This window comes from Bombus vosnesenskii, unplaced genomic scaffold, assembly GCF_011952255.1.
Source record: "Bombus vosnesenskii isolate JDL3184/JDL3185 unplaced genomic scaffold, Bvos_JDL3184-5_v1.1 scf7180000013267, whole genome shotgun sequence".
NCBI lineage: Eukaryota > Metazoa > Arthropoda > Insecta > Hymenoptera > Apidae > Bombus > Bombus vosnesenskii.
Window position 1 is genome coordinate 1,492,447 of NW_022882927.1, and position 27,611 is coordinate 1,520,057.

Below are 27,611 nucleotides of genomic sequence, written 5' to 3' on the forward strand. Positions count from 1 at the left end.
ATCCACGTTAAATTAATTTGCAACTTTTGTTTTATAAATTGAGGCCTGATTGTATATATATAGCTATACACACATACGTACATTACACATATTTATACGCACGCACTTCTGAAACATGAATGCACATACTACTTACTTCAATACGCTTTGCTATGCAAAGTTGCTCTTAATTTGTTCCCTCTATTGCATTCATAATACGTTTATACATGGTGTGCATAAATATAGTAAATTCGGCATTACTGCACGCATATGGTGTACACTTAAATACATATATACACATATACAGTAACAAACGAAAGTGTAAATGTCACACTATTCTTATAGAGAAATGATATACATCTCTTAATCAGTTCACAAAAATTAAATAATTATAATTACAAATTAAATCTAATACACAAAATATGATATCATATTTTTATTCATATTAACAACATACTATATTCAAAAAGATATAAAGTTGGTCCAATTTGTATTTACCATTTTTGGTACTCTGTCAAAAGTGAATAGAATAACAATGATTGATAAAGGAATGCAAAAATAAAAAGTCAAAGTAAGTTTAAAAGAATAAATGAAAAACAAGTCAATTTAAATAAGACGGAAAGTCCCGATTCAGAAAAAATTAGTACCTCAACAATATAGCGACCCAAAACATACGACAAATTATTAACAAATTATTTAAGTTTGTCAAATTTTGTTATGGTATGAAAAATATAAATTCCATTGAAAGTTTGTGATTAATTATTAAAAGAAATCTAGCAGGATATTAAAACACCCTCTCAGGTATTCATGAGAAGTAGCATAATTTAATAAATATGCCACACAAATTAAAATTATTAATAAGAAAAAACGAAAAATTAATTAAAAATTCTAATTCTAAAAACATTATCCAAGTGCAAAATTATAAATATTGCATCAAAATAATATTGCAATTAAAAACATATTGCATTCACAAAAATATAAAATTAAAAGGATCGAGGAAACATGTAGTTAAATAATTGATATTACAATTTCTAGTATAAATAATAAGCTTTGAATTAAAATTAAAATAGAAATTAATTTCAATTAATTAATATAAATGAAAAAATAAAGTTTTATATTTTAGTTAGTTGGTTGAATTTGTAATTGTAATCGCCTAATCCTTATCAATCAGTTGAGAACTTGTATCATTTCCTTATAAGACTAGCGTGTGTACAGTTTTGATTGCCACTGTATGTGAATACGCATCTGTGTGTCTTGTATTTAAAGGACGCATGTACATTATTACATAAATGCTCAGTCTTTGTTCCTTTAAGAGTGTAAATTGTCTTCCATATTATTTATGCTACAGCCTTTGTCAGAAGGCGTGAAGAAACGAGCACCGTTATTCTGTACCACTACAGGAGACGGTTCTTCTATCACCGACAATCGCTTCTCGCGATCTGTAGATGTTGTAGAATTATGGAAGAAGACATTTCTCAAAGTGGCAACGTTAACCCGTTCCCATGATACATTGTCATCTGCCGAATCAGCCTTTGATTCATTGTTAGAATTCCTGAAAAAGTAAATGGACATTATACATGTAAAAATATTGTAGTTCTCAAAATCTTCTAATTAACCCAGTGCCTTGCAATATTAAAACGAGAAGATTGTAGATAATCAAGAACATCGAAAAGCAGTGAGTTAAATTTTGAAAAATCTAAATTTTGTCATACTTTGTACTCTTTTGAGTATTTGCGTCTTGTTCTGTTTCTTTAGTACGTTTAGTACGTCTTCCGGAAGTTCGACTATTCACTCCACACGTATTAACAATTCCTTCTTGATCTGCTTCAATGAAACTAACATGATCATCGAATCTGACACGTTCAGAACCTTCGTCTTCTCCACAAACGGTCCAATTACTGGAATCACTGCACTGGCGATCTAACGTCGGCTTGCGCCGAGCACGTTTCGCTAAACCAGGCGCTACTTCTTCGAGGGAACTCAAAGATGTAGCTTGACCTGCTGAATCCATATGACCTCCTGCAACAGAGCTTGTCCCTTGTTCTCCTTCCGTGCTTCTACCACCGCTGATTGAGCTTCCATCCATCTGAACAATCGATATAATTAAAATTCATAACTGAAGTACTGATCGTTTGCAATAATACTTTCAAAGAAGAGCGAGATACTTTAAAATTTAGAACAGAGCCTGCTAGAGCTCTCGTAGAAGCTGCGCCGTCATCCAAAGCAATAGATGCGTTCACAGATTTTTCTGATAAACTGGTTGCCGCAGATGCTGTTTCGCTACACAAACTAAATCGTTGGGTAGACGTCACATCCGCTTGAACCTCCAATCTATTTTTTAAATATAATAGTAACTAATAATTGAAAATTGTATAAATACAAAAAGAGTCTCTTACCTCTGACCTCCTGGTAAAACACTAGAAGCTATACTTCCTGCGAGACTGGTACCAGCGACAGCTACGTTACTGGCACTTTCGCGATCGTTTTCACGACCTAATTTTTCTAAATGACTTCCACTACCTAATGAAAGGGAAGCTTCTCCTATCGAAGGATTACCGCCGCGATGACTCGCAACATCTATCGATGCTGCATCTACAATAAAGATTATGTTTTGAATTATCTAATCTTCTAAATTACTCGATCTACACTTGATGTTAAAATTTGAATTATTTAGGCATTTACCTCCACCGTTGCGGACACTCAATGAACCCATAAGCTCGTTTTCGTCATCGAAATCAAATCGCACCCCTGTACCATTTGTTGAAACACCACAACCTCCGCTTCGACAAAGAGAAACGGGGACTACACCATAAACGTAAAATAATAAAATGGGTACACCAATACCTACGGCCAATCCTGCCAATATGGGTGATACTAAAACCTGTAACGATGGTAGATAAATTATGAGTAGTGGCTCTTGTTCGAACTTTTATTGAGACTTACAGAGATTCAAATTTTATAAAGTTTCTACAAATTAAACTTAAAATCTTATGTACTATAGAATTAGTAAATTTATAATATGAGAATTTTATGTAAAAAGAAAAAAAGATAATATGAAGCAATAAAACTCTTTACTCTTGAATTTTGGGGCAGGGGACTTAATAAATAAAAAAAAAAACGTATAATTATTAGATCGGAATTAACTATGAATAGATAAGTAATAATATTAAGAAAACGAAAAGATACATTTAAGTACGTAAAGTTACGCGATAAAATTGCTATTAGGTATCGGCTAACAAAAATATAAAAGCTGCAACTGTATCGAAAACTTCGGACTGCAGTTGATCTAGTATTGTGCGGTTTTAAGCTGCCGGAAGTTTCTGTATGTACGCTGCATAATTAACACAGTAATTAAGGGAATGTTTCAGATGTACTTCATAAGTCCCTTTCAATGTATGCTCGCGAAAATAGGAAAGAACGTAAACCATTAACACGGATCGCTTTTTTAGTATAACATACTGCATTTTTATTTAATACAACTGTAAACAATCATAATGAAAGAAAAACAAAAGCAAATATAGAATTGCCTATTCAAAGGCATTTATTATTTTAATATGTTCTGCATCGTGCTTTGCATACTCTCGGGCAATTAATACACATATCACCTTCAAAAACAAAAAAAAAAAAAAAAAAAAGAAAAGAGAGAAAAGAAAAAGCAATTTCCGATCAACCTATAATCTATGTTCTGTAAAATATAGAAAAAATAGTATGAAATACCATTGAAAGTAAAACATGGTAATAATATAAATATATCTCGGGACAGTCGTATAAGGTAAGGTGCCATGATGAGGGAAAAGATTACTGACACACGGTGATCTGTTTTCTAGATTTCCATGGAGCATAGAAGAGAACGCGAGATAGCGGAACAGGAGACAGAGAAAGTGCATAGCGAGCAGAAAGTGTGGGAGGTGCGGAAGGAAGGATATTGATCGCCGCGACGGTAGGAGTGCGCGCATGGGAGATCCTCTCTGTCCCACCCTGCGGCCTGCATCCACCTAGGTGGCTGACGATGGAACGTGCATCGTGTCAGTCGGTACTTTAAGAACCATACTACACCACGATCGCAAAACGGTCTGACAAATCGAGTGTTGGGATCGGGAAGTCGGTCGGTGCTCTGCGCCAAGGGTGTGTCGCGCCGTGGACACTACGAGCCTCGATGAACGGGCGCCGAACTACGCCGGCCCGAACATTCAAGGACCGAACGGCGTAACAGGAAGTAGAAGGGACACGCGACGAATCCATTCATTACTGGTGATTTCACGAAGCCTCCACATACATGACAGACTCGTGCGCTCCGATGTGAACAGTCAAATAAGCACCGTCCTGCATGTGTTACCGTTCACGAGAGTGTACATGTAGTTTATTGGCATTGATTGGGGACAGTAGACACGCGAAACGTTACAACCACGATACACATACATCCCTCATCTGTTTTTTCTCTCCCGTTTTCCTTCCATCGATCCCGCCAACACTGATATCGTCGATTGACTGTCATTAGTGTTAATTGAATAAATAAAAGGAAAGAGAGATTGAGAGACAGAGATAAAATCAGAAGAAAGGAAACCATGGCGAATTGGGACTGGGAAGACACCGACTGGGATTGGGAAGATACGGAAGAATCATCTTGCGGAGAGGAGCAGAAGCAGATTATCTCAGAACCAGAGATTGACAAGGAGTGGCTTGGTGGTATCCTAAGGGAATTTCACAAAGAACCGGTTAGTTCGGTAGAAACTATGATTTACAGTTAACAGTTGCCTGTAGCGATTTTTATACGGCGTCATTTAAGCAGCCTATAAATGCTTTGTTAGCAATGAAAATGCAACACATTTGAAGATGTAGCGTACCAAGTATTCTTGAATTGCTTGCAAATTAACCCGTCATGTACACAGGTCACAATAACCGAATGTAACGTAAGTCCGGGCTGTATGAGTAATGAAAGCGCGCTCAGTGCTATAATTCGTGTTAAAATCAAGTACGTGTTGAACGACACAAATACCACGCAAGACCTGTCACTTATCGTGAAAGAGCTTCCAAAAGATGCGTTCAGTCGTTTCTTTGTTATCGAAGGCCAATTCGATCTTCGGGAAATTAAATTTTACACACAGGTAAGCAATCAGTAGCTGTTGCTACGTCAATCTTAAATTGTTCTATCCAATAAATAATAACTTGGATTCTATTTATATCAGGTCATGCCTGATCTGAAAGAGTTTCAAAAGAAGCAACTAGCATCCCAGGAAAATAAATCGGACGAGGAAATCCTTCTGTCAGTTCCAGTCTGTTATCATGCACATTACACACCAGCTGATGAGTCAGACGACAACCCTACAACGCCAGATTCTATTCTCGTATTGCACGATCTTCGCGATTCTGATTTTCGAAATATCAAATTTCGCGAAGGAATGACATACGATCAAACTAAAGTCGCATTAGATGCTATAGCACGCATACACGCGCATTCTCTGGCAATGAAAGTTGTCGAGGGAGAGCCTCTGTCCGAACGTTATCCATTCCTCTTCCAAACAGCAAAGGCAACGGACTCGTATCAACAACTGGTTGAGCGTGGTTTACCACAACTTGCCAAATTTTTGAAAAGTACGCCAGGATTAGAAGCGATACTGGAGGCCCTACTTGTACTACGACCTAGAACTAAGCATATAATATCTGCACTCCTTGCGCCAGAAGGGCCGTTAGCCTTGATCACGCACACAGATTTCTGGTGTAATAATCTACTTTTCAAGGAAGGACCATCTGGCCTTGAATGCTGCATCCTCGACTGGCAAATGGTTACCTATAGTAGACCGACTAACGACATTGCTCTGTTGATAGTAAGTTCATTGCCAACCGAATTACGTCGCAAACATACAGAAACCTTCCTTGATATCTATTGGGAGGCACTAATTGGGACGTGTTCTCGTCTCGGCGTCGACATTCCGAAAGATTTGGGCTACACGAGAGAAGACTTAAATAAGGACTATAGGCGATCGCAACTCCTCGCTCTCTTACTCTGTATTGGATCTGTAGATGTTGCTTTAGGCGATGCAGATACAGAACAACGCTTGATCGACGTTTTAAAAGACCTTCATAGTGAAGGTGTACTTACAGATGAGACTGCGATTGCTAATAGCGAAAACGACCCTTAGTCAGCATTATTACTGCCTATGATAGTGTTGCAGCGAATTAATACTTCTACGCGAAATGTAAATCGAGGAAGCAAAAGTTATAGAACTGATTGTTCAACAGCTCGATTCGTCTGCCATTGACGTTACGATTGCGATTAACGTAATACATCTCAAGCAACGGGGCTTGTGTCGATAATTATGTAATTGCGGAATCGAAATCACGTTAAAGTTCGTTAACGTGGTGGAAATAGAATTGATGTTAGGCTCTTATGTTTAAAAATATTTCGATATTGAATTGTTCTTTCGATATGTACACCTATAATTTAGTAAGGACGTTCAGCAAACAGAATATCAATAAACATTGTATGAAGTTTTAAAATTAAAAGTGACTCGAAATGTAAAAGAATTGCTAATACGTGCCATAACAAATAACTTAAGTCAGGAGTAACATTTTCCTCCACGAGCCTGTTAAATATAACAATCGTTTGATTTGAATTTGTTCTTTTATCAAAATTTCTTCCCGCAATTACTATTACGGCTATACGACCGACATTCTGTTACTGCTAATTCACATATGCAATAATTATATTATTCCATTTCTTTGTACAAACTATATAAATAAAATATACTTTGATGTTGTCATGAATTTGTACAATGATTTTCAAACATAAAAGTAATTCCTAAGCAATATCCATATATGTGTAAATAAGTAAGTAGTTTTATTACGACTAGTTAATAAATTTTTTAATATCTTACTTTGATAATTTAAAAAAAAATATCTGTAAATTTACATTGATACTACTTTGTAAGACACTCGATACTTTATCTATCATCTGATGATATTATATATATATATATATATATATATATATATATATATATATATATATATATATACTTTTGAAGAAAATCAATTATGTACAGATATGAAAAATAAGATTTTAACTTACAGATGCAGTTACTCCTCCAACAATAAAAGCATTCCTCTTATGTTTGTTATCTTTCTCATATCTTGTATACAGCTCCTTTCCCACCCATACTGGAATACCTGTAACAAAACATACATATACAAATATAAAGTTACACAAAATTTTGTCCGAAAGATATATTTATAAATATATCACATTCAGTTTAACATTAAAATATGAAAAACATAATATACGAACCTATAATCATAGCAGGTACAGCTATTCCAGCAGCAAGACCAATTCCAACTGGAGCTCCCACTAAGGTTCCAAGTTGCCAAAGTATTTTCTTTTTTCTAGACCATGGCTTTTTACCCCAAAAGGTACAACCAGAAGGACTGCAATTAAATGAAAAATTGGGAAAATTAAGAATTATAAAAATAATATTTCATAAAAATAAATATGGAGATAAATAACTCGGATAAACTTTACCTTAAATAATGAAGATCACTGATTTCCTTCATGCATAACCAACAAAATTCGGCACCGCAAACAGCACAAACCATGTGATTGCAACTACCATCATCCATTTTAACAATAAGGACTTGACACCTTGGACAAGGTTTGACGTCATCTTCTGTGGATACAGTTTATGCAAAAACACGTGTTATCTTAGAATTTCAGGATTCTCTAATTCTGAAATCTTTAAATATAAAGAACACATACTATGTTGTGAATCACTTTGACTGAAACTGAGAGATGAACTTCGTTCATAGTATTGAGTACGTTGAGCTCTGGCAGCATCACATGTTTGATTAGGATGCCAACGTGCTTTACAATGGTAACAAAAATAAGAGTCACATCCTGGTCGTTCACAACGTAATTTTGGGCACGAAGCACAACCACTAGCAATAACTGCAAAGCTGCAATCTGGTGCAGGACACCATCTCGCATCAGGTTCTACAGCAAGAACTCGTCGTACCATAAAATCTTCATATTTTTCCAATTGCGTTTGATCATTTAGGATCATTCGAATATCTATAAAAAAATAAATTCAGTAAATAATAGTAATAAATAAGTAGTAAATAATAGTAAGAAGTTTACATCACTTTTATCAGAAAAATGCATTTACCATTTGGGTGAATTGGTTCTGAACATTCAGGACATGCTATGTTAACTCTAGATTCAGAAATTTCAACTTTAAGATATTGTTGATAGCAATCATAACAACTGCGATGATGGCAAGACTGAACAACAGGAAAGAACTCCACAGGCAATTCAGCCAAACATAAAGGACATTCCATTAAACCACTTTCACTACTCTGAAATAATATTTATTTTGCAACCTGGATATCATTTAAAATTATCAAACAATTAATATAATCAAGATCTAATAGAAATTCAATTCTAAGAATTTCATTGCAAGTACATATTCTATAAATACCTTTCCGGCAGAAGAAAGTACTGAGCCTTTACTGGAAGCACGTTGTAGATCTATGTTTTGAAATTGAAAATGGCTTGAACCATTACTTACTCTAGCTTCTCCTTTTTCAACATCTGTGATCTTGCCACCAATTGGATCTTTTGCTAGAAAAATAATTCATTCTCAAGAATAATTTATTCTGTATTTTATCTACGATATTTATTTCAGACCAAATATCACTTCATACTTTTTGTATTTCTGTTACTTGAACTAGGTGTTCTCACAATTCGTCGTCCAATAAGTGGGCTTGAATATAATAATCGACGTAAAGAAAATCGCGCTAACATTCTTCGTGGTCTAGGGACTGTACTGCTACAGCTTCCAGAACTGTTATCATTTTCTTTAAACATCTTAAATAGTATTATAGGTCACTACTGTCTCATTCTTTGTGTCACGCGATTAAGGTAACTCAATCTGTAATAAATAATGGGAAAAGAAGTAAATATAATAGGACTTCATATATATCACTATGATATATATCTTCTATCACATATTATACAATGCTTAATATTGAAAATAAAAATGTATATCGTAATACAAACGTATCAAACATACCGTTTACAAGCGATTATATTTTACGTCATAAGCGCACGTGTAGTATGTATTACATGTTATTATATCGATCGTATTTAAATACACATAAGGTTCTTACGTTTCTAATGTTTTCGAATTAATTATCATAAAAATTATTTTGGACAAAATTTTTGTATATTAGTGTAAATCATTTATAATTCATATAAATTTATTAATACGTAACGTTCTCAATAAATTCACTTTACGTTCAATTTTGTATGTACATTTTCTTTACTACTTTCACTAAAAAAGGAATTATACAGTCTATCAAAGCGGTTGTCATCAATTACGATTTCTCCATGTTCATGAAGAGCATAAATAATCAGCATTTCGAAATCTTTTATGTATGTACCATGAAATATTTTAGCATTTAAGGTTCGATTACTCGACCTGTACAGTTTAACCTTAACTTAATAAATCATATACCATATCGTTATACGATTATAATTATCCTTTATCGAACGTCCGAATCCAAATGTATAAATTATGTGAATTATGTCCAATTCACATAGCATTTTAAGAAACGATATATGATTCGACATGTAACACACCATACAAATCTCTCTAATAGTATTATAAATCGATTATATGTATATTCCACAGATTGCATTAACATGCTAACACATAAGATATAGAAAATTACTTAATACAAGTTTTATACTATATTTTAACTCGATTTATCTAACAAATTTGTAAATTTATGAAAAGATAACCTTTTCCCGAGTATAAATACAGTTATAATTAATGTTAATGTAAATTTAGTACGAAATGCAAAATAATCGCCATTTGTAATAGCTTAAATGTGTATATATATATATACACATTTATATATATACAATGCACGAATATGTTATATATATGTATATATATGTGAATGTATATGTATATGTATATACATACTATAAAATATATATAATGTGTATGATAATTAAACTCTATTTTTTCTCAAACAAAAACATTATAGTCATTTTAAATAGAATAAAATACCTTATCCTTTAAATTAAATAAAAAATGAATACAAAAAAACACATTTGAACTGTATATCGAGAAATCTTATACATAGATGACTAGCATTAATACAGGTGTGAAAAGTCTGTGAGCAAAAACCAACTAAAGTCATTCTAAATAACGTATAAACGTACCTGGTTCCTGTTAAAAAATACTTTCAAATCTACACCACGTTTAGTAACTAATAATAGATTCACAATTAGAATTACACACTATTGGTAAGTTTCACCTATTTTGTTGGTTAAGAATGTTCACTTGACACAACAGCTGACGGCTTCTGACTAAAGACTTACCTTACATATAATTTAGATGAGGGATACAATGAGCGAAATATAGAAATGAACATACAGCGCCTCTGCCTGAAAACATTTGATATAACACCGCTCAAATAAAAAATCTTAAGTTTAATCAGATTAAATTAATATTATTTGTATATTTTGTAATTATTACTATATACTTTTTGTGAATTCTATATGAATAAAAAGTAATTAGAAAATAATTAAATATTTCATTTTTTAACATTAATACTATGTATGCACAAATATGAATATTTTCTTATTTCACGCAAAATATTTATAAAAGCACAGTTTATACACCTCAATACTAGATTGTGAAACTGTTATTTAACAATTATTTAAAATTCTTTATTAGATGCTATTTGTTTAGTAATTAATAATATTGATGAGTTAATTTATCTGAATATTAATTTTCAAGTTATTATAAATAGTAACATTAATTTCATATCTTTTAACATATGATTATATATTTCAGTCAGAAGTATATGTTAGCTATTTACTGATATGAAGATAGAAAATTAATATATAAACAGTAGCTGCTATATTATTTGATTTTCTGAATCAGTAATGGAATTTATGCTTATTTGTATTATGTGTATTTTGACTTTTATTAGTTCCTTATTCCTAACACTTTAATCAATTAAAGATTATGTTCAATAATTAATATAGTTTAGAAATATATTTTATGAATTTGTCTAAGTTTAAAATTCATTTTGTTTAAAATTATATGTATATTCATGAATTTAAATACAACAGTTCATAACAACATAAAAATTTATTTTGTTTGTACTTGTAAATATTATAATATTTACTTGTAATTTGCAATAAGTTTATTTATTAGTAGGCATATATGGTTTTGAGATCACACAAAAATTTTTTCAACTAATGCAACTTAAATCTTGTATCATATGTTAAATTTCTGTATGATGAAGAAATATATTTTTGTTTTTTTTTACAGAAGCAAATCATACTTATGATAAATTATTATATGATAATAATACCATATATTTCTCTAAGAGGTATTACAAAAAATAATATCCTGATTTTTATCTTTTTCCATAAAAATTGATAATTTGAAATTAGACGATTTCCTCAACATTAGATATATACAAATTTTAAAAATATATAAATCAGTTCTAGCATAGTTTTATTCGTTTTTATCCAAAATGTAATTAAGTAACGCTAAAAGTTGCAAATCTTGTATAAATTAAGCGATTGTTACTTAGTGCTTTAAATTAATGTAGAAATTATTTCTCTTATGTATTTTTAATATTTCTTAATATTTTTTGTCGTTATAAATAGAACTAGTAATTAGATGTTAACATTTTCAGACTATAAATATTTTAAAAGCTTCATAACAAAGATTAAGCGTAATAGTCATTATTTTTAATAATGGATATGTTATGGAAGTTAAGGATAGGGATGAAGATTGTAGTTTAAAACGACTGTTAAGATTAAAAAACGATTATCAATGTTTCGAAAAAATTGTGGTTCATCGTACTAATGACCGCTCTATGTACAGAAATGTTTTATTCTTAAATTATGCACAAATTGCAATCAATACAAATGTATCTGAAACAAGCAAGTTGGGGGATGTCTCAGTTTTTTTGGCTGCCATAAGAATATTCAGATAAAATGGCAGCTGTTTTGTTAGGTGTCAATGTGTTGCATCAACCGCCATGCGTTTTTGCAAAATCCTTAAGACATGTCCGATTAGTTGTTGTCATATCCGGAAGAAGAGGCAGCTGTTTTAAATTGACAGATAATCAATTTAAAACAGTTAGCCATATCTATTTTATAGCTTAGTATAGTAAAGCTAATGTATTTGTTCAGACATTCACATTTCGACTAAGTAGTATTATAGTAATAAAGGTATGCGCTAAGTCTGCACTTCAGCTAGATATCATAAAACATGTATCATTCCTTCTCTGGCACATCATACATTGGTATTACTAAGTATACGTTTACTTTCTTTTTAAATCATGCGAAACAATGCAGAAACGAACGTCATATCAAATTCTAATATTTGATATAGATGCTTAGACTGTAATAAAAAAAAAAAAGACTAAATTACATGAAAAGTGAACCCGGAAATAAAAACCGACTTCCTGCGTACACTCTTTTGTGTTTTTCCACAATCAAATAAGTCATTTTAGCATTCATGGTATTATTAATCAACACTCAGTATTGAAACATAAAAACCTAGTGTTGTTAAATAACTCTACTAATAATCGTAAACCAAAAAAAACTCAATCTTGTTAAGTAAATAGAAGGAACATCATTGGGAACACCTTTTAACCAAGACTTCATGCAGCTGCCACCTACCATTGTTATAACTAACAATGGAATCCATCTTTTTCTTGCACCACATCACGTTTCGTCCTAGTTTTGTCGCAAAATATTTTATACCCGGTATGTTCAATTATTGTGTTTTTTCATTTAGATATGAACACAAAATAACACAAAACACGTACCTTTGCTCATAACATACATTAAAATATGTTAACACTTTTTTTTATTATTTTCTAACAATCATTGCAGTGTTGAAAGAAATAATAAAGAAGAGGAACAAAAAGAAAATCTATTAAAATGGATTATATCCTGCATCTTTGTACGTATTGTGTTATTTTTTCATAAATATAGCGACATATCTAGGCGAAAATTATTCAAATTGATAATTGACATACGAGCCACGAATATCCAGCCTATTATTAGATCATTTCTCAAGTGATTAAGAAGTACTTTATAGTACATCCGAATTACTGTCACACAAGTTGGGAGCTTGGTATAAAAATGAGGCACAGTTTCACAATCAGGGGATTCCTTTTTACCAGATGCTTCTACTATCTCCCAATGAATGTATCCATATATCAAACATGATAGCATAATCACTATCATTAAACTAAACCATGCATGGATATTAATATGTGTCCTTAAATGTGTTTAAGGAGAATGACGATTTCTTAAACAATTGTCATATTCTTATCGGTAGCAAACAGTCTTAACAACGAGCGTAGACTAATCATGTCGCGATCCATAATCGTGTAGTCCTTGCGTAGGTATGCGTCATGTTATGTGCTGGGTGTTAATAGCTCTCATCAGGTGTAGTGTTATATGTAAGTAGCAGTTGTCGATCATAATGGTTATTTAGCCACTGGTACCATTAACCAGAGCTTCCTTAGGCTTATTGCTCTGTTGCATACGAGGATGGCGAGACCGTAATTCTCTTTGGCCTTTAGGCCCTTGGGAACTGTTATTAGTAGCAGAAACGTCATTTGCTGGTGTTCCTTCTTTACTAGTTACAGTTGATTGGTCTCCTGGGCCGGCATTGCTGCCTAAACAAATATGTAGATTAACTCTGAGTGTTACTGTGTAAATATCGATATTCATTCTAAAACATTTATTTAATATTGTACTTAACTCTTATACTATATCTAAACCGATCGTCCTAAAGGAATATTATATCAAATTAAATTTTTCAATTTCACGTGATTACCTTTTTGATTATTTGTTGGTGTAGAACTACGTTGTCGAGAACGTCGAAGCCGTCTTCGCCTCATGCCTTTAGGTCCTCCCTCCACACTTGATACAGACTCTATGCATACGCAAACCATTGTGACCATCTTTTTATAAAGTAATATAAAAGAATTACTGAAATTCAAATTTTTATAGAATTGATTACGTAGAAAGCTATATCGCATTAGTAAGCGTGCATTAGTAATCATCGTTGATATTGTTAGTGTTAGATGGTCACAAGTGTTTGTTTCACAATCCATGCCACTCTCAAAGAACTTTACCAATCTTTAGGACGAAACGGCTGTTCTGTTATACAATATTATCGGAAAAGTATTGTTACCTCTATCAATGCTTGAAACGTCTTGACTATCGAGAACAGTATCTTCATCATCGGTTGTTCGACGGCGTTCATCTCTACGATCTCTACGTTGAGTTGGAGGACGACCTTGTCTACCACCCATGTACCCTGAATTGCCTGTACCTCCTTGATGACCACCTCTTGGAGGTAGATCCCTTACTCGGTCTTCACTACCATCTAACGTATCTCGACGTAATCCTGTAAATTAAACCATATTTATAACAAAAATCAAGTTAAACCTTGAACATAAAATGATGAACACAAACATCTTAATGATTTTGTAAAACAAATGAAATGATGAAAGATTAGTATCCTTACTTGTAGTTGATGATGATCAATGTAGCATTTAACACATTAGCAATGATGCTTCCCATTATAATAACTAAGGGTATTAATTGGGAGTGAAGAGGCATCTTTGGAATCAAGCTCACTAATTTTTTAATTTCTTCTTCTACCGTTAAATATACTTATATTTGCATAAATTTGTACAAATTTTTACCAAAACTAACATATTAGCGTGTAGTATTAAATCACAGAAGATAGTTTTATTAGATTACATTAATGTAATTAAAAGTATTTGTAAAATTCATGTGATTGTTACTACCTAATATTTCCTAAGTTAAAAATCAGATTCACATGGAGTATTTTACAAGGTAAATTTTATTATAAAACGTATATAAGTACATTTTTTAATAAGAATAATAACATAATTGCTTCTTAATTTCTTATTTATCAATTTGCAAACGACCTAATATAGCTAAGATAACACTTAATTTTGTTAACGTTTAAAAAGCAATTAAAGTTAATTACATTTAATGTATTATTTAGTTAAATGAAAGGTTCAAAAGATGTTATATAGGTACATGTTATATATAAATTTGAGGCGAAATACTTGTTAATCCGTAAAAAGTAATTACTCTTAAGATATAATATTTGATTAGACAATTCGCACACAAAACGATATTATGTACTTTATTTATTATGTCAAATAACCAATAAATCAAATGAATCATACACCGCGAGTTACTTAGCTACTACATGCATTTCCATTAAACACAAACATGCAAATGCATATGGTTGTAGTTATTTCCTATTATGTTATAATTCCATGTTCTATGTAATGACATGTTTACAAATGCGAATTGTTGATATATCTATAGATATTAACTGAGGCAATATAAAGTAATTATGACAAAAACAATGAATTACGAATAACGATATACAATGAAAAACTAAATAGCTGAAACGGTTTTATAACAAGTATAGTTTTAAATCTATATAATTAAACAATGAAAGATACAACAACTGTAAATAGTTATTAATAAAGGCCAAATTTAATTTGAACATCATGAAATCACGAATAAAATAATATATTAAGAACAAAATTATTCTCTTTGTATATGTTTTGATCAATGTTTTCTATGTTTATATTGATACATTTACAAATTTTTGAGATTTTTAATTTGTTAAATGTTGTAAAGAAACTTGTAAATATATTATTTAATGGGTATTTGCAAGAATAAAGTACAGTAAAAACTCGTTTATCCGAATCCCTAAGCAATTATTTTATTTATTGGGCTCAACAGATAAAATGAAAATAATTCCTTAGAAAATATTTATAAATCCAGAAAAAATTGTCTTTTTAAGCAACATTTTTTAATGTACAGTTATATATGCAATTTATTTTATCTATCAGTTTCTAGATCTAAAGAAATATTTAAATACATACAATTTTTCAACAGGTTATAGAAAATAAATAGTTTATTATGTAGTAAAGATGGAATAAATTACGTATGATAAGCTACGTGTATGTTACACAAAAAATATATTTGCATTGAATTGAGTGTTGAATAAGTTAAACAGATGATATTGGGGATGAATATCGGATAATTCGAATTTTCATTTATTCAGATCAAATAATCATCCCACCAAATCCGAATAAATGAGTTTCTACTATAAACCTTGTATAATAATAATCCTAGTACTGATTTTAACTTCAACAATTTATCAAATGTTACTTTGTGACAACGCGCCCTCTGTCTTTAAAATCTCTGGGTTCTCTACTGTCTCTCGTGTTGGGTCCACCGCTTCTGCCATTACGTTTTTGTGTGTTCTCTACATTGTTGATATAGTCAGTAATAGTATTACCGGCATTGTGTCTGGTGGGAGCCCTACCCCTGCCACCACGTCCACGAGATTGACCACCACGACCTCCACGACCTCCACCACCTTCTTCTGGGCCTGTACTCATTCCTCGTCTTGTTGGAGGAAAGTTGGGCATTGGTCCTGTAGTTGATCCATGCATGTTTCTTAATTGTTGATCTATTTCTAATTTTTCTTGACGCAACTGTTCTACTTCCTTTAAAGCAAATAACACAAAATTACAAAAATATGTGAATAAACTATAATATCTACAATATATTATATACACATTTTACATCATTATACCTTCAAATGTGCCAAATGATATTCCAACAACATTTTGGCATTAGCAATACTTTCAACAGTGCCAACAAAGACAAAGGGCACCTGACCTTCTTCCCTTGGAATCGTTGGTTGAGGTTCGTTGTCTCCTTCTATTTTAACTCGTACCTAAAATTTATAATATTTAGAATTACATAATAAGTATTCTAAAAATTACATTAATGCTAATACAATACTTACCACACCACTTTTGTCGACAATTTCTTGTATTATACGACCATTTTTTCCAATCACCTTCCCAACCAAAACACGTGGTACTTGTATAGATTCTTCACTATATTCAAGCAAAGAACGAGCTTTTTTAACAGCTTCATGTGTCTGCAATTAGGTAAGCATATACCATTTTACATTTTTGTAAAGAACCTTCACAATTTATAATTCTTGAGTAATTTAATTCATTAAATGAAACATAACGTAATAAAAAGGAATGATGAAAGAAAAGTAAAAACTTATTTCAATTTTTACCTCTCCATAGATTTTAAATGTGCATGAATTTTCTTCTAACTCTATATTTGTAATTCCATCGACCTTCCTTGCCTGTTGAATATTTGCCCCATGTGCACCAATCGCTAAGCCCATCAAGTCTTCCCGGACATTAAATTCATCTGTGTATCTAAAAAAACAAAATTTTGTTTTATATATTTAGCTCTAAACATGTATAATAAGCACCTTCTTCTACTGAAACATTGCAGAATCCATAATATATATATATATATGTATAATATGTTAATATATATATGTTAAATTACTATAGAACAATTCAAAATAATATTTTTTGTTTAATGATATTTTAAATTAATGAATATCGATTAAATACTGCTATGAAGTTTCTGATCGATATCAACCGCGGATAATAATAATGTAGCATATAAATAATTAGTTATGTATATGAATATTATTAATATATCCTAATAATAATATTGTATAATCAAATTTTGATGTTTAATAATGCAAAATTTAGATTTTCATTAGTAACATGCAGTCTTACATTATTACGCGCACATGTTATTACATTACAATACAGTGATAATGAACATAATATATTTTAATGAAATTTAAATTCCTGTCAGTGGCTTGCATTCTGGCAGATAAAAGTAGTAATACAAAAATGTATTATGAGGTAGCATCAAATGCATATAATATATATTACAAATTATAATAAAGTGATACTCAAGCAAAGATTTCAAAATTATTGTTAGATATACTAACACCAGAGTAATTTGATTTTTGGACATTTTCTACAAATTAAGTAAAGGTGAAATCGGAATTTATGACTTTTTAACATGCAATACATGTTTAAAAATTTGTTTATGACACATAATATGTGTGCATACATACACTCATACAAAATACTTATATATATTTTGATGTAATAATAAATAAATATGTATGTATATAAAATGGTTTATATTAAACAGTAATATAATATGAATATCAATTTGAAACAATAAAATCATAGTGAAGTCATTGTAAAAGACATGCATACATATCTTTCTTATGAAAATAAAGGAATTGTATTTTAAAATATATTACAAATTTAATTTGACTTATAAATTTTTGAAAACTTTAAATAAATAATCTTAATAACAAAACTTTTATTCTTCTGTTCAATTCAATTTCCTAAATCATATTAATAAAAACAAGTATAATGTGTCAAGTTTTGAATAGTACTTGAAAACAATATAATACGATAACAAAGCAAAGATAATTTTTTAATTGAAAACAGACAATATAATTGTTTTGATTTAAAGAAAGTTTATCTTAATATAATTAGAAAAATATTTGCTATTAAATCTCTTACTTTATATAAGTAAACTGTTTCGTAACTATGATATAACATGAAGGATTATAAAACTAATATAAGTTGTGTAGATGTTTGATAAATGAAGATGGAATGCATAAGTGATATCACATAAATAAAACTAAAAATATTATAATAGCCTACATGATAACTATTCATGTATAAAAGTTTCACATTGATTATGAAATATTGTTCTACTTAAAAATCCTTATTGAAATTTTATAAATTCTTTAGATTTGGAAATATATTAGATAGAGCCACCATTTATTCAGTTCTTTGTGCAAAACACTTAATATATCAGTGTTTCTCAAACATTGGCAGGCTAGAATATAATTTCTGATATGAGATAAATTAATAAACTTAAAACTCTATCCAAACACATAAATATATATATATATATATGTATATAAAGAAAAAAAGAAAGAAAAAAGAAAAAAGAAAAAGAAAACAGATCACAGCTACACGTTTATGTTCGTTTACTATTTTATCAACCACGCAAAATTTTGCTACAGAACACATAATAAGTAGAAAAAATAAACAATAAATTTTGTATGTCAGTGTACTTAAAGCATTTGAGTTTAAGTGAATGATCTACACAACGCCGAAGCATGCACATTTATAGTGTAGTTTCATTTTTCATTTGAAAAATGCAGCTGTGTGATTTATCATACAGTAAGCTAAACTTAAATCTAAACCACGCTGCTGTGATCTCACCTTGAATTTGTTTTCACTCCTGCCTCAAAGTCTGAGACACGCTGATATATAAAGTTTGAAGATCTAAATTTGCTGAAATGAGAAAGAAACTCTTGGTGTAACTTATTGGAAATTCATATATAAGATGGCCCTATCCTATGTCCCTGCCATTCTGTCTGTTTGCGCCTTACTAATAAATTTGAGAAGTTTTATATGAATTTGCTTTCCAGAATATTTATGTGAAATAATTATTCACAGTATTCTTATACTAATACTGAGACATAAATAATATTTGTATTACTATTTTTTATATGTATGTTAGTACACTTACAATTTGAAAATAAAATATAACATTGCATATTCATTTTATGCGTCTTTTCTTTTATATATTAGACATTCATAGACATACCTGTGTAAAAAAGAATTAGTATCCAGTGTTAGCATTAAACGATTTCTCCCCAATTTCTACTAACTTCCTAAGATTCATTAAATATTATTATTCAATCAATGAAAAATTATACAAACCCGTTATCTGAATGTATGGAGGTATGTGTATCTCAATCTAAAAATATAATTTTATTAAGAATAATTATAACGTTCGAAAGTATGAAATGATAACTTTAAAAAGAATTTAAAGTTATCCTAATTACATGTATTAATAGCTGAAACATATAATGACATTGTTTGCTGCAGGAACACGCAAAGCATCTAAAACTACAAAGATATTTGTGACTCTTTATATGATTATTAATGTACAAGTATTTTGCTGAATGAATTTTGTTTCAAATTAATTCATTATGACATACGCTATATGACGGGAAAAATAATTAAAAATTTTTATGACATTTCGAATAAGTGTGTACATGTATATATGTTTGCAAATACATGCATATCTAATGTGTACTTTATAGTACATAAATTTAATTATCAGAAATGATCTTGATTTTATTTAATCATAATTAATGGATAAAATCATTTATTGCAAATTAGATTCTGAAAGTTGCTATTCGATGTCCCTTCAAACCATTAATTCCTAAACTCTTTTACATAATTGAAAAAATTACGCTTTTATTGTCTTATAAACACAATGATTAGAAAATTAAAACTGTAAAAAATGTATCATTATGTAGATTAAATTAAATTAATCTGATCATGTTACATGTAAACTAATGGTTGTAATCAGCAAACAATGAAAAACATAGCATTAATCTATTTGTAATAAGTAATATTATGAGATAAACAAAAGAATTTGTCAGCACAAAGTGACATTCACTAAAGACAGATGAAAAAACACATTGTGTGCAAATTTATTACTATATGCACATCGTGCTCTTGTGACTGGCAAAAGTATGTAAAATAAGATAACTAACACACAAAGATTTATATGAACTTTGAAAACGTTGCATGTAAAATTTATTAAATATTTTATACACAATCACACTTGTAATATGTGAAAACTAGAGGAAATGTATAATAAATATTTGTAATGTGACTACATAACATTCATGAAAATTATATGATGTTGAAGCAAACATATTAATTAATGATTGGAAATCTTGTGAATTTTTCTGCCAGTAAATGCAAACCACAGACAGGATGGTAACCAGGACAGTGTATGGATAAGGGCAGGTATTTAAATGTCACAAGATTTTTTTTAATTGCAACACCAACTCTAATCTTTTTACTTACCCCCCAATTGTTTGAAGCTTCGTTGACTCAAGTTGACGTGCTGCTTCTTCTGTTCTTTTTAAAAGCAATACCTGCAATATACAAGTAAAATATTGTGTAAGATATAAAGATATGTGATATCAAAATATGTTTTTATGAAATTTGTACATTTTATATTATCACCAAGTTGTTTAAGACCAAATCCAATTTTGTAACTCACCTTTTGCGATAAGTTTCTAAAGTGCATTTCTTGGAGCATGCTACTGTGACGATGTAAATTTTCATGACGGGAGATGGCCAGCAATACTCCCCGTTCAGGCACGTATCGGCACACTGCCGCCCCTATCGCTTTTTGAAATTCCTTATGTGCATTTTCCATTTTGGCACTATGTACATTAAATAAGATGTTTAAAATATAATGTACATGCGATCAATATATGTTAATCTTCTACAAAAGAAGATAGTCTTTAAACATGCTACGTACAATTCTCTTAGATCTTCAGGTACTTCTATTTCGATCTTGTGAAATGTATTTTTATCAATGGGGGGATTAGGATTTTTTGCTCTCAGTCGTTCACTAGCTACAATTTCAGTATAAGCACATTCCCATCCCGAATATTCAACTACTTGAAAACCTCCTTTACTCATCTGAAACAAAATTAAGCGTATAAAATCTTGTAAGTGAAATTACTTAAAAATTTTTTCATTGAAATTATATCTTAAAAGAATTTTTTACTAACCTTAATAATGGCCTTCCACCATCCACAGGCTTCATGCTCATTGGACCTAGAAAATACCTCAATCTCCATGTTTTCAGAAAATTCAGGTTTCTGAACATCTGTTGGAGGTAGACGTACTTGAGCAAATGGAAATTTCGATTCTGGTTGCCAGCTAGAATATGAAATATATTTCATTAAATATTATTCATTAATTATCCATAAACAATATCACACAATATCAAAATTTTAACAAAAACGATATACACTTATAAACAATTTCTGATAGAAGCATTTTTATTCATATAAATATATATTATACATATACATCTATACGTTAAAATTATAATTCCATAGAATAACATTATTGTTGTCATTATTGTTTATTTAATAGATGTCATGAATGTATTATGTTTTCCCTTACATATAGTATCAAATTTAGAAGAAAATAAAATATAATTCTTTGATATACTTACACATTATTAATTTTAATATATTTAAAACTCAAAATAAAATTATTTGTTTTTACACATAAGAAAGAAACAAAGAAAAAATATACAGCTTGTATATATATAATAACTATATATGTATAAATAGATTTAACCCTTTGCATTAAATTTTATGCATATTTTACAATATTTATGAATATTTAATATACTTTTTATCATTAACATACAAGAAAAGTGATATATGAAAAAGCCTAAAAAATAGTGGCAGCAAATAACATCCATAAAAAATATACAATTTTTGAGAACTGTTGACACAGATATTAGAAATATTAGGTCTCCTATTGCTGATAAAAATAGTATAATTCCTTTGCTCAGGAGACTACACTGTTATTAGCAGAATATTAGAGTGAACCTTCAGATATATTAGCACCTAAACTATCCCTAAGAAATGGAAAACATACTTACTCATTTTCGAATGTAACCAGAACCTCGTCCTCAAAGACATCTGTGACAAAGGCCTGAAAAAATAAGACATAAAACGTAGAAATTTATTCGTTGAAGACTCACAGGTATAACGAGTGGCGTAAGACATTCAAATACAATATATCACGATGCTTTCGGAGTACAATAAAGAGCAATGTTTTTATAATTCCAGTATCAAGGATATGCGTTTTCATGAATCGGTAGGACATTGAGATGAAACGCAACATCAAATGCTGACGAAAATCACGCCCTGTCAAACGAGACATGGCGTCGGAGGAAGCCGCGTTACCTCGCGAACATTTGAGGGCCGCGCTTTCGCGAAGTACGAGCGTCTCTTTTGTGAGATTAGAACCGCGCCACGGGCCGTAAGTTGGTCTATCCACGGCCTCGATCTTCCGCCCTGTTTTTTGTATACTTTTCACAGAACGAACCTTATAATATGCTCCGTTTTCGCCGCATACTTCGACTGTGAGATCCTCCATCTTGCTTTTGTGTGACGGCTCGCCTCCTTTGCAGCAGGCATGCTAGCGAGCGGGCAGCTGCACGAGTTCGAGGTTGCAAATTTGTTGTTCACCAATCGTACAACTCTTTTCCATGATGCAGCCACTTTATTGGACGGTCTCGTGCAGTGTTACCACTTTCGCATCGCTAATTCACGTTTGAAAGAACTAGGATAATTGAAATACGCACCAGCGCATTCAGCGCAAAACCTGTGCACTTGTGTAACCGCTATTAGAAGTCGAATCATGACTTCGTGCCGCCTGCGATCCTGTGGCCGCTTCTACCTGGCCCTAGTGTTCGCGATTTTGCGAAACGCGTGACGTGCCTTGACAGTACCGATGCGGACAAGAGTATTATTACCGATTATTCAGTGCAGACGACAATGTCTGGAAGCAGCGATTCTGAAGAATTTTTCGATGCAGAGGATGATACTTTTCATCACAATGCACGGTAATTTTATCACTTCTTGCTTATTAAATGATTCTATTCTAAATTCTATATATTTAATTTTTTATACACCTTGTACATATAATAAAAATTGTTCTTGCATAAATTCCATTACTATCTGAATACTGCTTGAAAATAACGTATAATAAAATTTAACTTGCAATTTTTATTCTCTTTCGATTTATCGTATTCAATTCCTTCTCTTTCGATTTTTGCTTCAAGTTCTTATAGATAGAGAAGATTCTTTCGAGTCGCTTTTGTGTATCTAATTTTTATCGTCGTATAGTGTTCTTAAGTAATTATCTTTGGTTAGGTCTGATTTTCAGCACTTATATCAGTCGTTCATATGATCATATGCGGCGATTTCAGGATTAGCATTTGTAAATTTTCTAGAAGTTAAAAGATTGTTATTATAATTTTAGAAATTTTTCAAAATTTTTCTATTATACTATTGTTGATCTATTTAATAAATCATTCACTCACTCTGACATAATTACATTTTTTGCTTACTTTTATAGGTAAATACTTACATATTTTATTTGTTTTGGATGTTAATTTATTTTTGTTAAAGTAATGTGATATATTTTTTGCGTTTCATGTTGTAAGGATTATTTCTTAAAGTCAAATATTTCACTTCCATAGAAAAAGCAAACAACGTGATTCTATCAGCATTGAAATACAAAGTAAGGATGGATCAGAATCCAGCAAAAAAATGGATGATGATGTTTTTGTGAAACCTGCTCAACCTAAACCAATTGTAGAACCAAAGGAACATGTAACAATAGAATGTATAGTCAATAAAGATAAAAATGTAAGTATTTGTCAACATTGAATTATTATATGCTTAGCATTGTGTTAATTTTTAATAAAAGTTGTTTATTTTAACAGGAAGAAGATGGGAAGGATTCAAGTACAGATAAGAGTGTAGGCAGAAGAAGATTTCGTGAACTTAGACAACGTATGCAAACAGAGGATGATGATATTCCAATTAACAGTTCTCCTCCAGATAGTCAAACGTCGTCTATTGAGGGTGTTTATCCCACTCCTTCGAAAACAACTCATCCATTCAGGATTATAGAACATGATACTCTTAGTTTACAAAGCATGACATCTTTAGGACGAGTAGGTCGAATTTTAGCTGGAGTCGGGGACAGTGCATCTATTACACTTGCACCAAATGTAACCCAGTGTCCCACTTCTGCCACCCTTACCCGTGAAAGCCAGATGTCCTCCATTGCTAGTATTCCAAGCAAAGACGAGGACACAGCATCTGGTAAGGTGTCCCAGTCCTCCAGCATCCTTACGTTATCAGGGGATATCCTTCAGGAATCCTCTGTTAACAGTAGGTCCAATTATAATTCTCACTTGCAAAATGACAAGACTGTTATGCTTCAAGAACCGGATGTCATCGCTAGTACAAAGAATAATGGAAAGTCAAACGAAGACATTACAATGGCTGGGATACCTGTTGCACCACCAAGACGTAAAAAAAAGTCAAAAGCTCAAACACCTTCTGATCTTGCAGTACGATATTTATTAACATAACATTCTAGCATAAAAGATACTTTCTGCAATAGCATAAAAGATTGTTACTAGAAAGTGGTTTTGAATAAGACAAATAAATATAGGTTTATAATTTTAGCCTTCCACGACAGAATTGGCATTATCTGCTTCGCCGTTACCAAGTCCAGCAAGCACTATTGAATCTATTACCAGAGAATTTGAACATTCTCTCGATATTCGATCTGCAACGAAAGGACAATATGTTGTTAAACCACAAGTCTGTAGTACTATATACCTGTAAAATATAGCTTCATATTTACATAAAGTATAAATTGTTTATTATTGTCATTATTTGTATAGGATGAAGATAGATCAAAAGCCGAAGGTCCATCGACCGAAGAGTTGGAAAGGTTGGAAAAAATGAAAGCTGAATTAATGAGTTTGAGATCAAGTGACAAATCTAGCAGTAGTCCACTGGGATCCATGTCCAATAATAGTATTGGCCGCTATTCATTAGGTCCTCATAAACTATCGGGCTTAAGTCCTCAAGGTTCGAAAGAAAGACGAAAATCGGCAGGTGATCAAGATATGGTACAACAGCTAAATATGTTTGTAAGAACAAGAACAGATTCTGGAAAACGACTAACCGATATGGTATGTTATGGATGGAAAATCTAAAAATGTTGTTACTCTTATTTATATTTCCGCAATAATGTATTAATTATTTTTAGGAAATTTTGGAGCAAGTAACTGTTCTAAACTTAGATACTGGAGAAAGAGTACCATTAAGTATAGCAGAAGATAAATTGCCGCAATGTATTAATCCTTTGTCACTTCATATTATGAGACTTACTTCAGAATATATAAGTAATTCTAGTCTAGAAAAGGAAAAAGAAAGTGACGAGGAAAGTGTTGATAGTAAAATGTCTAGTATACCACCAGATGAAGATGTATCTGTTGGTAGAGTTCGGAAAAGAACGCAGAAGTTAAAACGATTTTTAGGATCTACCGTGAAGAAAACAATGGATAAAGCAAAATCTATCGCACAAGAAGTATCGCATGCAAGACATAAAGAAGATGTTATGGATATAGTAGATGAAGTATATCCTGGCGAACAGCAATACATAAAACTGAAAGCTTCCAATAGTCACAAAGGACCATATGAATTTAGTTGTTTACAGCATGTTCAAGATTTGAGTGGCGAGCATGTGGGCCCTGTTTGGTGTATGAAATTTTCAGTTTGCGGACGATTACTCGCTACTGCAGGTCAAGATCGAGTTTTAAGAATTTGGGTTTTACGGGATGCTTTTACGTATTTTCAAGATATGCGAACTAAATACAATGCTGAAAAAGTTAGTCCAACTCCTTCCCAAGAATCTTTGGTTTCGCAACAGTCTATGGAAGATCCTAATGTCGTGGCTAGTGCCTTTAGTGAAATAGAAGGGACGAAAAGTCCCTTTATGCCAAAGCCATTTTGCACTTATACTGGACATACTTCGGATTTGCTCGACGTTTCATGGTCTAAAAATTATTTTATCTTATCATCGTCAATGGATAAAACTGTGCGACTTTGGCATATATCACGAAAGGAATGCTTATGTTGTTTTCAGCACATCGATTTTGTTACAGCAATAGTATTCCATCCTCGTGATGATCGTTATTTTCTCTCAGGATCTTTAGACGGAAAACTTCGATTATGGAATATTCCAGATAAAAAGGTAGCTGTGTGGAATGAAGTCGATGGTCAAACTAAATTGATTACCGCAGCAAACTTTTGTCAAAATGGGAAATTCGCAGTGGTTGGTTCTTACGATGGCCGATGTATATTTTACAACACCGATCAGCTGAAGTATCACACGCAAATACACGTTCGATCAACGAGAGGTAAAAATTCAACGGGAAGGAAGATTAGTGGTATCGAACCAATGCCGGGAGAAGATAAAATTTTAGTTACTTCAAACGATAGCCGAATACGCTTGTACGACTTGCGAGATTTGAATTTATCATGCAAATACAAAGGTTATGTTAACGTCAGTAGTCAAATTAAAGCAAGCTTTAGTCCTGATGGACAATATATAGTTAGTGGTTCGGAAAATCAATGCATTTATATTTGGAAAACTCATCATGATTATTCGAAATTTTCAAGCGTACGTAGAGATCGAAATGACTTTTGGGAAGGTATAAAAGCACATAACGCTGTGGTGACATGCGCAGTATTTGCACCAAATCCAGATAGTATTATTAAACAAATCGAAGAAAGAGAGCACTGGGAAGGTAAAGAAGATGCAAAAAATCTGGGTAGTTCCACCGTAGATGTTCCTCCCGTCGATCCTGTGGTCGAGCAGCGTACTAAAGGCTGTGGCGGTCACGTTCTCGTGAGTGCGGATTTCAATGGCTATATAAAGGTTTTTCTAAATAAGACAAAACCTAAGCACAGTTCCCTACCAGCATCTGCTCTCGCGTAACACAGTACTAGTTTTATTTGTGCACTATTGTTAATACAAAAAAAAAAATTAATAAGAAAACACCAATATTATATAGAACTATTTGTTTTACCTCAGTGGATTATGTAGGACTCACTGTATGCTGTTTTTAAAGTAAATACGATTGTATTAAATACTTTCAGAAA

At 31.6% G+C, this 27,611-nt stretch overlaps 4 protein-coding genes across 9 annotated transcripts; 2 read left to right on the forward strand and 2 right to left on the reverse strand.

Moving 5' to 3' along the window:
* Nucleotides 1–1,205: 1,205 nt before the first annotated feature.
* Nucleotides 1,206–10,358, reverse strand: LOC117230389 (E3 ubiquitin-protein ligase RNF19A-like). 2 transcript variants are annotated; one of them, XM_033487771.1, is made up of 13 exons: nt 10,202–10,358; nt 8,674–8,900; nt 8,448–8,590; nt 8,136–8,325; nt 7,730–8,041; nt 7,496–7,640; nt 7,265–7,401; nt 7,049–7,146; nt 2,662–2,860; nt 2,376–2,571; nt 2,145–2,310; nt 1,692–2,065; nt 1,206–1,531 (listed from the first exon to the last, which is right to left on the reverse strand). In XM_033487771.1, exons 2-13 carry the CDS (start codon nt 8,834–8,836, stop codon nt 1,288–1,290), a joined length of 2,367 nt encoding a protein of 788 aa, XP_033343662.1. In that variant the 5' UTR covers nt 8,837–8,900; nt 10,202–10,358; the 3' UTR covers nt 1,206–1,287. The 2 variants fall into 2 exon arrangements, with proteins under 2 accessions (XP_033343662.1, XP_033343663.1); XM_033487772.1 differs by lacking the exon at nt 10,202–10,358 and adding an exon at nt 9,511–9,658.
* Nucleotides 4,018–6,744, forward strand: LOC117230394. Its single transcript, XM_033487805.1, has 3 exons — nt 4,018–4,694; nt 4,869–5,084; nt 5,166–6,744. The coding sequence occupies exons 1-3, from the start codon at nt 4,545–4,547 to the stop codon at nt 6,117–6,119; spliced, it is 1,320 nt and encodes a 439-aa protein (XP_033343696.1). The 5' UTR covers nt 4,018–4,544; the 3' UTR covers nt 6,120–6,744.
* A 1,453-nt stretch (nt 10,359–11,811) lies between the features above and the next one.
* On the reverse strand, nt 11,812–23,111 carry LOC117230884 (synaptic functional regulator FMR1). 4 transcript variants are annotated; one of them, XM_033488778.1, is made up of 14 exons: nt 22,963–23,068; nt 22,514–22,566; nt 21,624–21,774; nt 21,368–21,531; nt 21,104–21,269; nt 20,905–20,975; nt 19,237–19,308; nt 17,187–17,334; nt 16,902–17,039; nt 16,686–16,829; nt 16,386–16,596; nt 14,220–14,435; nt 13,860–13,958; nt 11,812–13,698 (listed from the first exon to the last, which is right to left on the reverse strand). In XM_033488778.1, exons 1-14 carry the CDS (start codon nt 23,011–23,013, stop codon nt 13,511–13,513), a joined length of 1,872 nt encoding a protein of 623 aa, XP_033344669.1. In that variant the 5' UTR covers nt 23,014–23,068; the 3' UTR covers nt 11,812–13,510. The 4 variants fall into 4 exon arrangements, with proteins under 4 accessions (XP_033344669.1, XP_033344671.1, XP_033344672.1 ...); XM_033488780.1 differs by lacking the exon at nt 19,237–19,308 and having other exon boundaries at nt 22,963–23,111; XM_033488781.1 differs by lacking the exon at nt 13,860–13,958 and having other exon boundaries at nt 11,812–13,694; nt 22,963–23,111.
* Nucleotides 23,112–23,229: 118 nt separating this feature from the next.
* On the forward strand, nt 23,230–27,495 carry LOC117230883 (WD repeat-containing protein 44). 2 transcript variants are annotated; one of them, XM_033488777.1, is made up of 7 exons: nt 23,230–23,482; nt 24,122–24,290; nt 24,368–24,752; nt 24,876–25,003; nt 25,122–25,259; nt 25,343–25,636; nt 25,714–27,495. In XM_033488777.1, exons 1-7 carry the CDS (start codon nt 23,415–23,417, stop codon nt 27,445–27,447), a joined length of 2,916 nt encoding a protein of 971 aa, XP_033344668.1. In that variant the 5' UTR covers nt 23,230–23,414; the 3' UTR covers nt 27,448–27,495. The 2 variants fall into 2 exon arrangements, with proteins under 2 accessions (XP_033344668.1, XP_033344667.1); XM_033488776.1 differs by having other exon boundaries at nt 24,368–25,003.
* Nucleotides 27,496–27,611: the final 116 nt, after the last annotated feature.

Coding starts and splice junctions, on each gene's coding strand:
- LOC117230394 (XM_033487805.1), top strand. CDS start 4,545: ATGGCGAATTGGGACTGGGAAGACACCGACTGGGATTGGGAAGATACG. Junction 4,695..4,868: donor GGGAATTTCACAAAGAACCG/GTTAGTTCGGTA, acceptor TCATGTACACAG/GTCACAATAACCGAATGTAA. Junction 5,085..5,165: donor AAATTAAATTTTACACACAG/GTAAGCAATCAG, acceptor TATTTATATCAG/GTCATGCCTGATCTGAAAGA.
- LOC117230389 (XM_033487771.1), bottom strand. CDS start 8,836: ATGTTTAAAGAAAATGATAACAGTTCTGGAAGCTGTAGCAGTACAGTC. Junction 8,326..8,447: donor TACTTTCTTCTGCCGGAAAG/GTATTTATAGAA, acceptor ATATTATTTCAG/AGTAGTGAAAGTGGTTTAAT. Junction 2,572..2,661: donor GAGTGTCCGCAACGGTGGAG/GTAAATGCCTAA, acceptor TCTTTATTGTAG/ATGCAGCATCGATAGATGTT.
- LOC117230884 (XM_033488778.1), bottom strand. CDS start 23,013: ATGGAGGATCTCACAGTCGAAGTATGCGGCGAAAACGGAGCATATTAT. Junction 22,567..22,962: donor AAAACGGAGCATATTATAAG/GTTCGTTCTGTG, acceptor TTATTTTTTCAG/GCCTTTGTCACAGATGTCTT. Junction 13,699..13,859: donor ACCAACAAATAATCAAAAAG/GTAATCACGTGA, acceptor ATATTTGTTTAG/GCAGCAATGCCGGCCCAGGA.
- LOC117230883 (XM_033488776.1), top strand. CDS start 23,415: ATGTCTGGAAGCAGCGATTCTGAAGAATTTTTCGATGCAGAGGATGAT. Junction 23,483..24,121: donor ACTTTTCATCACAATGCACG/GTAATTTTATCA, acceptor TCACTTCCATAG/AAAAAGCAAACAACGTGATT. Junction 25,004..25,121: donor AAACACCTTCTGATCTTGCA/GTACGATATTTA, acceptor TTATAATTTTAG/CCTTCCACGACAGAATTGGC.